Here is a 14,498-nt window from a genome sequence, read left to right as displayed (position 1 = left end):
TTATCTGTGCATGGGCATATTTTTAAGTTCCCGAGCTTCATGGCAGTGAGTTTATGATTTACAAGACAGATTTCTGTGGAGCCAATGCTCACCTCACCAATCCATTCCAGGCTGTATAAGGCTTTTGGAATAATTATTCTACTGTTGTTATATTGTAGTGACACAAAGCCACATCTGATTTGGTCTTTTTTTATTTGCCTGGGGACTCCAAATCGATAAGTCCGCCCCTGCGCACACACACACACACACACACAAAGTATTAGAAATTAACAGTAAACATTGCACTCAAAAAAGTTTAAAAAACAGACATTTGAAGTGTTATATTTAAGCAATAATGCACGAGGGGGTGTGGTATATGGCCAGTATACCACTGCTAAAGGCTGTTCTTATGCACAACGCAACCCTTAGCCATGGTATATTGGCCATATACCACAGACCCCCGAGGTGCCTTATTGCTATTATAAACTGGTTACCAACATAATTAGAGCAGTAAAGATAAATGTTTTGTCATACCCCCGGCATTCAGGGCTTGAACCACACAGTTTATAATATCAGCTATGTGCAGTGTAGCAATGTGTAAATAATTGTAGTAAGAATAGTGGGGAAAGATAAATAATGTTTGTTTATTTTGCCTTTTGTACTTTAACTATTTGCACATCGTTACAACACAGTATAATATGACATCTGAAATGTCTCTATTCCTTTGGAACTTTTGAGTATATTTACTATTCATTTTTTTATTATTTATTTCACTTTTGTTTATTATCTATTTCACTTGCTTTTGCAATGTAAACATATGTTTCCCATGCCAATAAAGCCCTTTGAATTAACAGAAAAATATTGGTGGTATTTACGATGTTGTTTGTGCTCCATTGCTTGCCCTTTTCTCATGGCAACGTGCCACAAATGTTGCTTCTGTGATTACACATTGCGGTATTTCGCCTAAAAGATATGGGAGTTTGTGGAATTCTTTGTGGGTCTGTGTGATCTGGGAATATGTGTCTCTGATGTGATCATGACAGGAGGTTCTGAGCTAATTTGTAACCACCCACTTGAACCGGAACCTTTTCAAGCTACAACTGTGTTGCCTTCACGATCATGTGTATCGCAGAGCTCCATTTACATTCCCTTTACAACTGATAAAAACGACGATGTCTCCTCCTCATCAGGCATGGATGATTTAAATATTAACCTTAGTCATGTTCAAAAGCGTGGTCTTGGCCGACTGTGGAAGCTTAACCGACTTACTTAGAAGAAGGTAGGCTGGCTACAAACAGTTTACAGTGTAAAATGCTTAACATTTCTCTGCTTGGTCGCAGATGGTGTTGGAGGATTTATCAATGACAGTATTCATGTGCTGGTCGCGACGGTGGTTTCACCCTCGTTGCTTTGATCCTCCCCGCTTCAGTAGCGATTTGAACTACCGGTGTCATTCTTCCAATAGGTAATAGCAACATTGTAACGCATTGGAAAGATGGGGAGCACGACCTCTTGCTGTGTGTCTTCAAGTCCGAAGCTCCGGAGAAACGCTCATTCGAGGCTGGAGTCGTACAACACGGAGCCGGAGTTGAGTAGGGAGGATACGGGCTGTAACCTGCAGCACATCAGCGACCGAGAGAATGTCGACGGTAAAGTATAAAATATTTGCCTAATGTAGACCTATTCATGTTTAATGTTCTCGTGTGATGGTGGTGAGTGTTTTGAAACACGACTCAACATTTTGAAGTTCACACTGAATGTTTTATTGGTTTGGCTTGCCAAGTAGGCTATAAATATAACATGTCGCTGCAACCTGGTCTCAGAGTATTTCGTATTATTCTGTAGGGAAAACAAAACACCCCATTTAATATATTTTAAGTTTCATCATTTTATGCATTAATTTGTAGATGTCCATCACCCATTCTGTATGATATGTTAGGAATTCTGTCTAGGTGGCTAACGTTAGCTAGGTTAGGAGTTAGGGTTGAGAGAAGGTTTAGCTAAAGGGTTAAGGTTAGGGTTAGAGGAGGGGTTAGTTAAAAGAGTTAATATTAGGGGAAGGGTTAGCTAACACAGTAAGTAGTTGCAAAGTAGCTAAAAAGTAGTTGAAAGGTTGGATAATTAGCAAAAAATGCTAAAGTTGACTGTGATGAGATTCGAACTTGCAACCTTTGAGTTGCTAGACGTTAGTGTTATATGACCAACCACCCTACTTAATTTTTTTACTTAAGTAACCAGCTGTCTAATATAAACCATACCAAATGTAACATACCATAGGAATTTTAGTACCCAGGATTTATATTTACTATGTTACATCTAGTGTATGAGACCAGGCTGCATGTAGGCAACATTTACTAGTGTGGGACCTTTATTGGTGATTTATAATATATGCATATTTCTATCAGCAAGGCTTGCTCCTCCCCCTGGCAATGGATCTCTGTGATTGACTTAATGCATATATTATGCCAGCGTGATTATCTGAATGTGTGTTGTTACATATGTTATTACATAAATATTTCTATACATGGGGGCAGGCAGCATGGGCATCCAGTCTGCCTCTCAGTCCCATGTGACATGTTGAAATATGGGTTGACCCAAATAGCACAATATTCCAATTAAAGAGCACTACTTTTGACCTGAGACTGAGCCCTATAGGTCCTGGTCAAAAGTGGTGCACTATAGGGAATAGTGTGCCATTTGGGGGACAGCCTTGGTGCACCAGAGCAGACAACATCCTGTTCATAAATGCTTATCTTTGTTTTCACTTGGAGCATGAAAGACACACCAACGGTGGCATGGTATAGCACTCTTTATTGAAACATATATTAAAAATTCATACATTTACTCTCAAAGTGTCTATTAAATGGGTATAACCTACTCAAGCTGGACCGGCTCATTTAGAGATTAAATTGTCTGAAGTGAAGTATTGTAAGATCTGCTCTGCAACATGCATGTCTGAAAACACATGAACTGCAAAGTCTGCACATTTGACATCAACTGCTATTGGGGTTTCCCCCATTCCCTATCATGACATCAGGCCACTGAACATTCATCAGTGTTTCTTATGGGTATGTCCAGTGTTTAAAGTGGATTTAAATATAGGCCGGTACTCACTTTGTGTCCCGCCCAGTATTGTATATATTTAGGTGACAGTACTCCACAATATTTGATCCAATATTCTACAAGATATTCTGTTACTCGAGCAGTAGAATATTTTGAGGTGGTGGTACCAGTGTGTACCGGTCCAATTCAAACACTGGGTATGTCCAAGCCACAGTGAACCTACAGTGGTGGATAGAAGCTGTGACTGTCTGTACAGTTTTAATTATAGGCTGAGTCTCACTCTGCCTTGGCTCTTACTTCTGAGAGCTGGAATGGACAGAACATCAAGCCCATAATCTGGTGGTGTGGGTTTAATGCACCCAGCATGTTATTCTGGAGCAGGAAGTCCCTAGAAACACCACCAATAACACCTCTGCTTTTGAGATTTAGCTTGAAGACGAGAGCAATGTGACAGAGTATCCCTCTACTACACATATGGACGGCGAGGAGAAAATAGAGGGAGGGAGATTAAAGAAGAGACTGACAGAGAGAGAGATACTGGGGACTGCTCATTTCGTGATTGGAAAGGAGCGTATAGGTGAATGTGTTTGTATTTAATATGGATCTCCATTCAGCTACTCTTCCTGGGGTCCAGCAAAATTAAGGCAGTTTATACAATGTTGGGTGTCTGTCAGACAGCATCCAGAACCCTGGTCAAAAGTAGTGCACTAAATAGGGAATAGGGTGCTATTTGGGACGAAGTCTGCGAGTGAGGTCACAGACAGGATGGCGATGTGCTTCTGAACGACAGACTGATCAGGGGGCTGTCTGTCGCTGTCCTACCACAGCAGTTGTGTGTGTGTGTGTGTGTGTGTTATCTGTAGCCGTCTTACCACAGCAGCAGCTGAAGCCTGTAGATGCAAATTGCATGCCCAGCGGGACAAATCACTACTGAGAGAGACAAACTAATGCCTTCATTTAGATTGGGAGTCTTATGAGACACTATAAAAGGGTTATTCTCTTCTGAAAGGATGGACTGTTAACCCCAAGACTCTCATGGACTAAATCTCAGTATTTGTTATTAGAATACTCTTGTCAAAATAGTTCTGGGTCCCTCTTTTAAAAGAACTACAGGTTCGTTCCACGAATAGAGTACATTTTGTGTAGTGTAACTTGGTAAAAAAATGAATTTCACCTAATTTTGACATTCTGTCATAACGAGCACATGTTCAACTTCATAAAAAACATGTTTTCCCATCTCAAGGGGTTGAATAAAAAAATGTGACAATAGTAAGTGCCAATAAAGTAACAGGGTTGACCATAACAGTGTTGACCATAACAGGGTTGACCGTAACAGGGTTGAGGTTTTCATCTTAAATCAGCCATAAATCCCCTTGTGACAGGGGAGATGGAAGCTTGTTGTGGCAACCGGGAGTAGCAATTGAATGCAAGCTTCACCCCAAAAATGACATAGGCTAGAAATATATATGGGTAACAGGGTTGACGTGTTATGCTCGACTCACTCAGCTCAAACACCAGAAAATGGCTAAAAATAGTAGAACCAGCTTCTACACTATTATTTAAATTATTTTTTTGAAAAAATAATTTAAAATGGAATAGTTTCACCATAATAAAACGAGAGTTCCGTTCACATAACAGGGTTGACCTTAAAATGAGGGACAGATGTAAATTATTCACTAATCATATTAAATAAATAATTATCTTCAGAAATGACTGTCAAAGCAAGAACATTTGCAATGATGGTAACAATTTGAAGAAATGTTGGCGTTAAGTGTGTTAAAAAAAAGACAAAATTGATTTGATTTAAATCAATTGATTCATTGAATTTCCATGTGGTAGAATTAGTAAGCTTCATTTAATATAACATAATTGTTTTATTTAATATTGGTGCTGCACATTTTTACTTAAAATATCCTCTTCGTGAAACGACCCTACAACTTCTGAAGAATTAATCTATAAAGGCCTTATGAAGACTTCATCAAGCCTTAAAAGTTGTTTGTATAAGGTTGGATCTAGTTCTGTTTGAATGAGAAGCCAGAGTCTGACCCAGCCTGGGTTATGTGATGTCTGACCCGGTCAGCCTGGGATATGTGATGTCTGACCCGGGCAGCCTGGGTTATGTGATGTCTGACCCGGGCAGCCTGGGTTATGTGATGTCTGACCCGGGCAGCCTGGGTTATGTTATGTCTGACCCGGGCAGCCTGGGTTATGTGATGTCTGACCCGGGCAGCCTGGGTTATGTGATGTCTGACCCGGGCAGCCTGGGTTATGTGATGTCTGACCCGGTCAGCCTGGGTTATGTGATGTCTGACCCGGGCAGCCTGGGTTATGTGATGTCTGACCCGGGCAGCCTGGGTTATGTGATGTCTGACCCGGGCAGCCTGGGTTATGTGATGTCTGACCCGGGCAGCCTGGGTTATGTGATGTCTGACCCGGGCAGCCTGGGTTATGTGATGTCTGACCCGGGCAGCCTGGGTTATGTGATGTCTGACCCGGGCAGCCTGGGTTATGTGATGTCTGACCCGGGCAGCCTGGGTTATGTTATGTCTGACCCGGGCAGCCTGGGTTATGTGATGTCTGACCCGGGCAGCCTGGGTTATGTGATGTCTGACCCGGGCAGCCTGGGTTATGTGATGTCTGACCCGGGCAGCCTGGGTTATGTGATGTCTGACCCGGTCAGCCTGGGTTATGTGATGTCTGACCCGGTCAGCCTGGGTTATGTGATGTCTGACCCGGGCAGCCTGGGTTATGTGATGTCTGACCCGGGCAGCCTGGGTTATGTGATGTCTGACCCGGGTAGCCTGGGTTATGTCACATCCCATTTATGGCTTTGTGGCCCTTTCCTAAAGTGACTCTCCATCCTGTGTTTTTAAGCAGGGGTCATCACGACACTATTTCAAACCCCATGCTTGCCCTGTATGAACTGATCTCTTGGCTGATACTAAGATTAGATTTCAGACTGACTGCCAGGCAGGCAGGCTGCTTTTAAAGAAATTCAGAGCATGTCTTACTTTGTCCAGAGATGACTCCTGGGTAGATCTGCCTCACATATGCGCATGACAAATGGTACCCCATTCCCTTTATAGTGCACTACTTTTCACAAGTGTCTGGGCCCTGGTCAAAAGTAGTTCACTGTATAGGGAAGAGGATGCCATTTGGGACACAATTATTCTGTTGAGAATGGTGCCGACTGGCAAGGCCCTTTTTTCTCATTACCCGAGTATAGAAGACATGTTCAATACCAAAGATCATGTGTCCTATATTCAGGAAATATCCTAGAATAAATATAATTTCTCTGTAGTTAAAATTTGAATAATATCTTTGAGCGAAAACTTATTTTGTAGAGAAAGAGAGGTAGGGAGAGAGAGATGGTCACAAAGAAAGAGACACTCTCAGAGGGAGATGGGGGGGGGGGGGGGGGAAGACAACCCAGTCTTATGTTCTCTCTGTCACAAAGCTTACTGTGTTCCTGAATCCTGCCTTAAGATGATTGTTCATTCTGCAGACCAGGGCGCCAGGCAGGAATCAGCTGACGCTCCTATTTAAGTTTCTGGATGCAGGGAGTCTTTCCTCTCTGTGAGGTTTGTGTAATGGTATCTTGTTATTAAGTCCATAATGGGCTCTCAGTGTTGAGTGATCGAAGACACAGCTTGCGTCCCAAATGGAACCCTATTCCCCATAGGGCTCTGGTCAAAAGTAGCACACTATATAGGGAATAGGGTGCCATTTGGTACTCAAAAACCTAACATGCTGGGGGCTTTGAAATCGACTTAGAGCTCATTACTTGGAAGTAATTGATGATGAGTGATATCATCTTGAATGTAATGGGGAAGAACTCCTGTAGCCTCTGGGGGTGTTCTAAACATGTCCGCTCCTTTGTATTTATCAGTGTAGTGGCTAGATACCATTCATTGCACAAATTATTTGGTGCAGAAGGAACATCCTTTATTGATTATATGGTCAGAAACGGTCTATATAATTATTATGACTCTGCATGAATCCCTTGCCATGTTATTCTCTCCCCCCACGTGACTAGCGTGTGCATTGTACATGGAGTAGTCAACAGGAAGTAAGTAAAACTAGAAACCCTTTCCTCAACTGTCTTTATTCTCTCTTACATTTATCACTGCCTATATATGTCAAATAGACTGGTTTATTATCAGATAAGATGATGCTCACAACTCATGCCTTGAAGAAAATGTATTGTAATGTGCCACAAGCTCTGTGTGCTTCAGGCCTGTTGAGATATACAGCTGAAGTCAGAAGTTTACATACACCTTAGCCAAATACATTTAAACTCAGTTTTTCACAATTCCTGACATTTAATCCTAGTAAATATTCCCTGTCTTAGGTCAGCAAAGCACCCCCACGGCATGATGCTGCCACCCCCGTGCTTCACGGTTAGGATGGTGTTCTTCTTCATGCAAGCCTCCCCCTTTTTCTTCTAAACATAACGATGGTCATTATGGCCAAACAGTTCTATTTTTGTTTCATCAGACCAGAGGACATTTCTCCAAAAAGTACGATCTTTGTCCCATGTGCAGTTGCAAACCATAGTCTGGCTTTTTTATGGTGGTTTTGGAGCAGTGGCTTCTTCCTTGCTGAGTGGCCTTTCGGGTTATGTTGATATAAGACTCATTTTACTGTGGATATAGATACTTTTGTACCGGTTTCCTCCAGCATCTTCACAAGGTCCTTTGCTGTTGTTCTGGGATTGATTTGCACTTTTCACACCAAAGTACGTTCATCTCTAGCAGACATGTGTGGTCCCATGGTGTTTATACTTGCATACTATTGTTTGTACAGATGAACGTGGTTCCTTCAGGCATTTGGAAATTGCTCCCAAGGATGAACCAGACTTGTGGAGGTCTACAATTCTTTTTCAGAAGTCTTGGCTGATTTATTTTTATTTTCCACTGATGTCAAGCAAAGAGGCAGTGTGTTTGAAGGTAGGACTTGAAATACATCCACAGGTACACCTCCAATTGACTCAAATGATGTCAATTAGCCTATCAGAAGCTTCTAAAGCCATGACATCATTTTATGGAATTTTCCAAGCTGTTTAAAGGCACAGTCAACTTAGTGTACGTAAACTTCTGACCCACTGGATTTGTGATACAGTGGATTATAATTAAAATAATCTGTCTGTAAACAATTGTTGGAATAAGTACTTGTCATGCACAAAGTAGATGTCCTAACTGACTTGCCAAAACTATAGTTTGTTAACAGGAAATTTGTTGAGTGATCGAGAAACGTGTGTTAATGACTCCAACCTAAGTGTATGTAAACTTCCGACTTCAACTGTACATGTTAGCTGAAATGGTACAGTTTGTCCCCCATTTCTCCTACTGTGTCAATCTCACTGTTCTTTCATACATTTTCCACCACTTTCAACTCCATTTCTGTTTCTTCTCTTCCATCACTCGCTCCCTATTCCTCCCCTCCTGTCTCCTCCTTCCTACTTCTCTGTCTGTAGACACCGGCCTCATCTGAAATTATGCAAATGTAGAGAGGCTCAGACGCCGTCCTATTTCCTTTTAATACCCCCTTTATTAAAACTGCTGGTTTTGAAGAGAGGAAAAGGTAAGCATTTTTACATTTAAATATTGGCTGTAATCACAAACCAATCATCTCGGTACATGGAATTAGTGTGCCTTAAACCATTGAAAATGTCTGTCCAAAAATAAATGTCCAAAGTTTGCAGGGAGGAGTTAAATTCCAACTTACTGCTACGTCTTCCCCTTTACTGCTACCGAATCATGTCTAACAGATTAAGCCTTGGCAGGAGTACGAGAGGTGGCTGATTGATTTATTGACCAGTTAAGGGAGAGTCATTTATTCCCATCAGTGAGCATCTCATCACATGAATAACCCCTTTAGAAGCATTGGTCTCATTGGCCTTCAGTAACGTGCTCAGAGGAAATCATTTACTGGCAATCTTATTTTCACTTGCCATTATACAAATAATGCAATTATACAAATCTGAGTTGACATCCCTGTCTGATGTTGAGTAAGAGTCTTGGATTCTTTAGTCGCAGAGAAATAGTCTTCTCAGGGGAAGACTGAAGCAATTAGTTACATGTCTGATTGACAGACTAATGGTGCTTTGGCTCAGTCTGGCCCTGTCAGTGCTACTTGTCTCACCCATAGGGCTCTGGTCAAAAGTAGTGCACTATATAAGGGATAGGGTGCCATTTGGGACACAGGGCCTTTCTCTCCTAGACAGAGCTCCGCAGCTCAGCATTTTGTCTAAACTGGACCCACCACCATCCACTACACTCTTACAGTCAACTTTTGTAGCCCAACAACGGGGTGTCGGTTGGAACAGTATTAGGGAGATTAGACAACGGCCTGATGATGGGTCTGCATCCAAAAATGGCGCCCTACTCCCTTTATAGTGCACTACTTCTGACCAGAGTCCTATGGGCCCTCGTCAAAGGTAGTGCACTATATAAGGGATAGGGTGCTATTTTGGACACATGCTGTGTTTGCTAAGTGACAGGATGGATGATACAGACAGTAGTTTGGGAGTAGTAGCTGTTTTTGTTAATTCTCGCTCTTCTCACATTTGCATGTTTTGCTTTGGGTTAGGAGTTTATAAAGGAAGTGTCATTCTGTTCAGTTGACACAAAGATGCATTTATGTGCAAAGTAGTTGCAGCAACTGTCAGTAATATTAAGAGAATCCTTTTAGCGTAGAGAGAGCCACACAAAAGAATGGCAGGCAGTAACCATCTGGTCAACACTAACTACTCATGTTGACATCACCGGACTGGATCCTTAGGAGTCCTCTTGTAAAGTATCAAATGCCACAGAGACAGAGGAAACAAGTGTTGTTGTTATTTCTTCAGGGATTTTGTAGCGTTGCCTCACACTTAAGACCTGTTGCAAATCATATGGAAAAGTTATAGCTTTACAAGTATTCTACAGATTACTTTTTTTTTATTGACTGCTCTATCATTCTCCCATTATCTTCATACCAGTATTCTCAAACTGAAAACTTGATTGTTTTGGACCAAATCTAAATTTGTTGTTGCTGTAGTGAATCTTTAAATCTATTCAATCTCTGCTGTTAAGTCTAACAGAAACAACATAAAAATGGCCCCCTCCCTCCTGCCTGCCCCAGTCACCCGCAGGCATCCAGAGTTTCCAAACAAACATGTGACTCTGATGTGGCCTGTGTTGTGGTAGTCTCTCTCTCTCTCTCTCTCTCTCTCTCTCTCTCTCTCTCTCTCTCTCTCTCTCTCTCTCTCTCTCTCTCTCTCTCTCTCTCTCTCTCTCTCTCTCTCTCTCTCTCTCTCTCTCTCTCTCTCTCTCTCTCTCTCTCTCTCTCTCTCTCTCTCTCTCTCTCTCTCTCTCTCTCTCTCTCTCTCTCTCTCTCTCTCTCTCTCTCTCTCTCTCTCTCTCTCTCTCTCTCTCTCTCTCTCTCTCTCTCTCTCTCTCTCTCTCTCTCTCTCTCTCTCTCCAGCACTGTTTAACAGTCCCATTCTTAATTCATAAAGCCTATCAGAGAACAGCAGGCCTACGCTACAGGCGATAGCCTTCTCTTACACAGGCAGCATCCCAAATGGCACCATATTCCCTACATAACATTTGGTGATTTTTCCACCTGAGACTTACCCAGCACCAGTGTGTCACCAGTGTTTATGTTAATGTTAGCTGTAGTGTTATTTTGTTTACATCAGGAGTGGGACACTAAAGACTTGGGGGAGAGTAAACTACTGGTGACTTGCAAAGAGCAGAATAAACAACCTCTGCATCATCAAGACAGTTGCTTTGTGAGATTAATTATAGAAAGGTGTTAACAAGGGCTCACTGTGAACATGAGTTATGTAAATGAAAGCTGAAAAGTACCAGTTACCAGGTCTTGACCTCCAACTCAGAGCAGGTCCACCGAGGCCATGACCCAGTGAGACACGTGTGCCGGGCTGTGGAGACAGAAACAGAGAAGTCACACTGGGGTAATTCTCAGGTGGAAACTCTGCATAGTGCACTACTTTTGACTAGAGCCCTATGGGCCTTGGTCAAAAGGGCTCTAGTCAAAAGTAGTGCACTATAAAGGGAATAGGGTGCCCCTAAATCTTTGTTAAAGTTTACCAGCAGTGCTGGCTGTGAATTCCATTAATGTTCCACAGTTGACTCCCGATAAGTGTGCTGCAGTTCACCACAAGTCCCAAATACATACATGTTCTATAATATACTGTATCTGTGTCACCTTTAACCAAGGTGATGAATTTACCGAAACACACCATGTTTACATTAAGCTGTACAGTAAGCCTGTGGTCACTTTACATGTGTTTTATGAATGAATGGAATGTCAAAGAAAACACAGGGTAAATGGCTGACTTAAAGCACCTTTGTTTCCACCGCTCTATCTCATGAAGAGAACATAACTGAAACCAGTTGAACCATACTATTCAAGCCAAACCATTTTTTCTGTGTCATAATACTTGTTTTGAGTAATAACATGGACTAGTTGTCAACACTCTCAGGGCTGATTTCCCAGACATAAATTCTCCATTGAAAGTTTTTCTTAGTCCAGAACTAGGCTTAATCTTTGTCAGGAGTTTAGCTGCTTTCAGATACTCTACTAATGCCTGGGCCATAAACGTTACATTCCTGATATTCACACTACTCTTCCACAGTCTAATGCATTTCCTCAATGACCTACTATTTATATTTGACCATATAAATCAATTAAAGAAAACCAGAAATGTCATGAAGCTTTTACAGTAGTTCGCCCTGTAATGAATAATTGTATTGCACATCTCAGTCTTTGCCAAAAATACTTCACAACTGGTCCTTACATTGAACACACGCGCTCACTCACATTATTTACATAAGTATTCAGACCCTTTGATATGAGACTCGAAATTGTGCTCAGGTGCATCCTATTTCGATTGATCATCATTGAGATGTTTCTACAACTTTATTGGAGTCCACCTGTGGTAAATTCAATTGACTGGACATGATTTGGAAAGGCACACTCCTGTCTATATAAGGTCCCACAGTTGACAGTGCACGTCAGAGCAAAAACCAAGCCATGAGGTCGAAGGAGTTGTCCGTAGAGCTCCGAGACAGGATTGTGTCGAGGCACAGATCTGGGGAAGGGCACCAAAAGATGTCTGCAGCATTGAAGGTCCCCAAGAACACAGTGGCCTCCATCATTCTTAAATGGAAGAAGTTTGGACCACCAACAAATCTTCCTAGAGCTGGCGCCCAGCCAAACTGAGCAATCGGGGAGAAGGGCCTGGTCAGGGAGGTGACCAAGAACCCGATGGCCACTGACAGAGCACCAGAGTTCCTCTGTGAAGATTGGACAACCTTCCAGAAGTATAATTATCTCTGCAGCACTCCACCAATCAGGCCTTTTATGGTAGAGTGGCCAGACAGAAGCCACTCTTCAGTAAAAGGCACAGGACAGCCCGAGTTTGCCAAAAGCCACCTAAAGGACTCTCAGACCATGAGAAACAAGTTCTCTGGTCTGATGAAACCAAGATTTGGCCTGAATACCTTCACATCTGGAGGAAACCTGACACCATCCCTACGGTGAAGTATGGTGATGGCAGCATCATGCTGTGGGGATGTTTTTCAGCGGCAGGGACTGGGAGACTAGTCAGGATCGAGGGAAGGATGAACGGAGCAAAGTACAGAGAGCCCCTTGATGAAAACCTACCCCAAAGCGCTTAGGACCTCAGACTGGGGCGAAAGTTCACCTTCCAACATGACAACGACCCTAAGCACATAGCCACGTTTGGCGGTCATCAGCTATCCCTTAGCTCGAAAAGCTATCGGCAGTTTTGTACAGCGCGACTCAGACCAGAGCATACCAGACCTATTTTCTCTCCATATCCCCGGATTTCTACCGCAGGCTCTGGACATTTACACCTGGATCTTGCAGCTAGCTAGCTGCTACCCGACTGACTATTGGCTAACGTCGGTCCTGGAGCTAACATCAATTATTCCGGAGCTAGCCAGCTGAAGAGTTCCATCAGCCACTCCTGGGCTACAATCACCTATCCGGACCCGTTTTACTGCCGATGCGGAGCCCCATCGGGCCTTCACGACTGGACTATCGACGTTATCTCCCCGTGGGAGTTATCCAACTGGCCCCTCCGTCGCGACGTAACCTGAACGCCCATCTGCGGCCCGCTAATCGTTAGCTGTCTTATCGTCTGCTATCTGAATAGGTCTATCGGACAATTTTCTTGGGCCACTATAACTATTTTGCTAATTGGACTGGTCCCCCCTACCACACGGAACCCCACTAATCTACAGACTGAAACACACGAGGTGGCTAAAAATAGACCTCCCTCCATCTTCTGCCAGCTTGCTACCTATGGTCCGGCTAGCTGTCTGAATCTCACTGGACCCTTATGATCACTCGGCTAAGCATGCCTCTCCTTAATGTCAATATGCCCTGTTAATTGCTGTTCTGGTTAGTGTTTATTGGCTTATTTCACTGTAAAGCCTCTAGCCCTGCTCATTATACCTTATCCAACCTTTCAGTTCCACCACCCACACATGCTATGACATCTTCTGGTTTCAATGATGTTTCTAGAGACAATATCTCTCTCATCATCACTCAATGCCTAGGTTTACCTCCACTGTATTCACATCCTACCATACCTTTGTCTGTACATTATACCTTGAAGCTATTTTATCGCCCCCAGAAACCGGCTCCTTTTAATCTCTATTCCGGACGTCATAGACGACCAATTCTCATAGCTTTTAGCCGTACCCTTATCCTACTCCGTTCCTCTGGTGATGTAGAGGTTAATCCAGGCCCTGCAGTGCCTAGCTCCGCTCCTATTCCCCAGGCGCTCTCTTTTGATGACTTCTGTAACCGTAATAGCCTTGGTTTCATGCATGTTAACATTAGAAGCCTCCTCCCTAAGTTTGTTTTATTCACTGCTTTAGCACACTCTGACAACCCGGATGTCCTAGCCGTGTCTGAATCCTGGCTTAGGAAGTCCACCAAAAACTCTGAAATCGTCATCCCCAACTACAACATTTTCAGACAAGATAGAATGGCCAAAGGGGGCGGTGTTGCAATCTACTGCAGAGATAGCCTGCAGAGTTCTGTCCTACTATCCAGGTCTGTACCCAAACAATTTGAACTTCTACTTTTAAAAATCCATCTCTCTAAAAACAAGTCTCTCACCGTTGCCGCCTGCTATAGACCACCCTCTGTCCCCAGCTGTGCTCTGGACACCATATGTGAACTGATTGCCCCCCCATCTATCTTCAGAGCTCGTGCTGCTAGGTGACCTAAACTGGGACATGCTTAACACCCCAGCAATCCTACAATCTAAGCTTGATGCCCTCAATCTCACACAAATTATCAATGAACCTACCAGGTACCACCCCAAAGCCGTAAACACGGGCACCCTCATAGATATCATCCTAACCAACTTGCCCTCTAAATACACCTCTGCTGTTTTCAATCAAGATCTC

General features: G+C 43.0%; 1 protein-coding gene across 4 annotated transcripts in view; it reads left to right on the top strand.

Moving 5' to 3' along the window:
• Positions 1-1,025: 1,025 nt before the first annotated feature.
• Positions 1,026-14,498, top strand: part of LOC115169826 (cyclin-Y) — a 32,455-nt gene continuing 18,982 nt past the window's right edge. Inside the window, exons 1-2 of one of the 4 annotated variants that reach the window (XM_029725820.1) lie at positions 1,026-1,258; positions 1,445-1,628. In XM_029725820.1, the coding sequence (XP_029581680.1) occupies positions 1,475-1,628 (154 nt within the window). In that variant the 5' untranslated portion in view covers positions 1,026-1,258; positions 1,445-1,474. The remainder of the gene's footprint in view (positions 1,259-1,444; positions 1,629-14,498) is intronic. The other 3 variants (XM_029725821.1, XM_029725822.1, XM_029725823.1) reach the window with 3 other exon arrangements.

This window comes from Salmo trutta, chromosome 31 (assembly GCF_901001165.1).
Source record: "Salmo trutta chromosome 31, fSalTru1.1, whole genome shotgun sequence".
Lineage (NCBI taxonomy): Eukaryota > Metazoa > Chordata > Actinopteri > Salmoniformes > Salmonidae > Salmo > Salmo trutta.
Note: the sequence above shows the minus strand (reverse complement) of the source record. Positions and strands in the feature narration are given on the sequence as shown.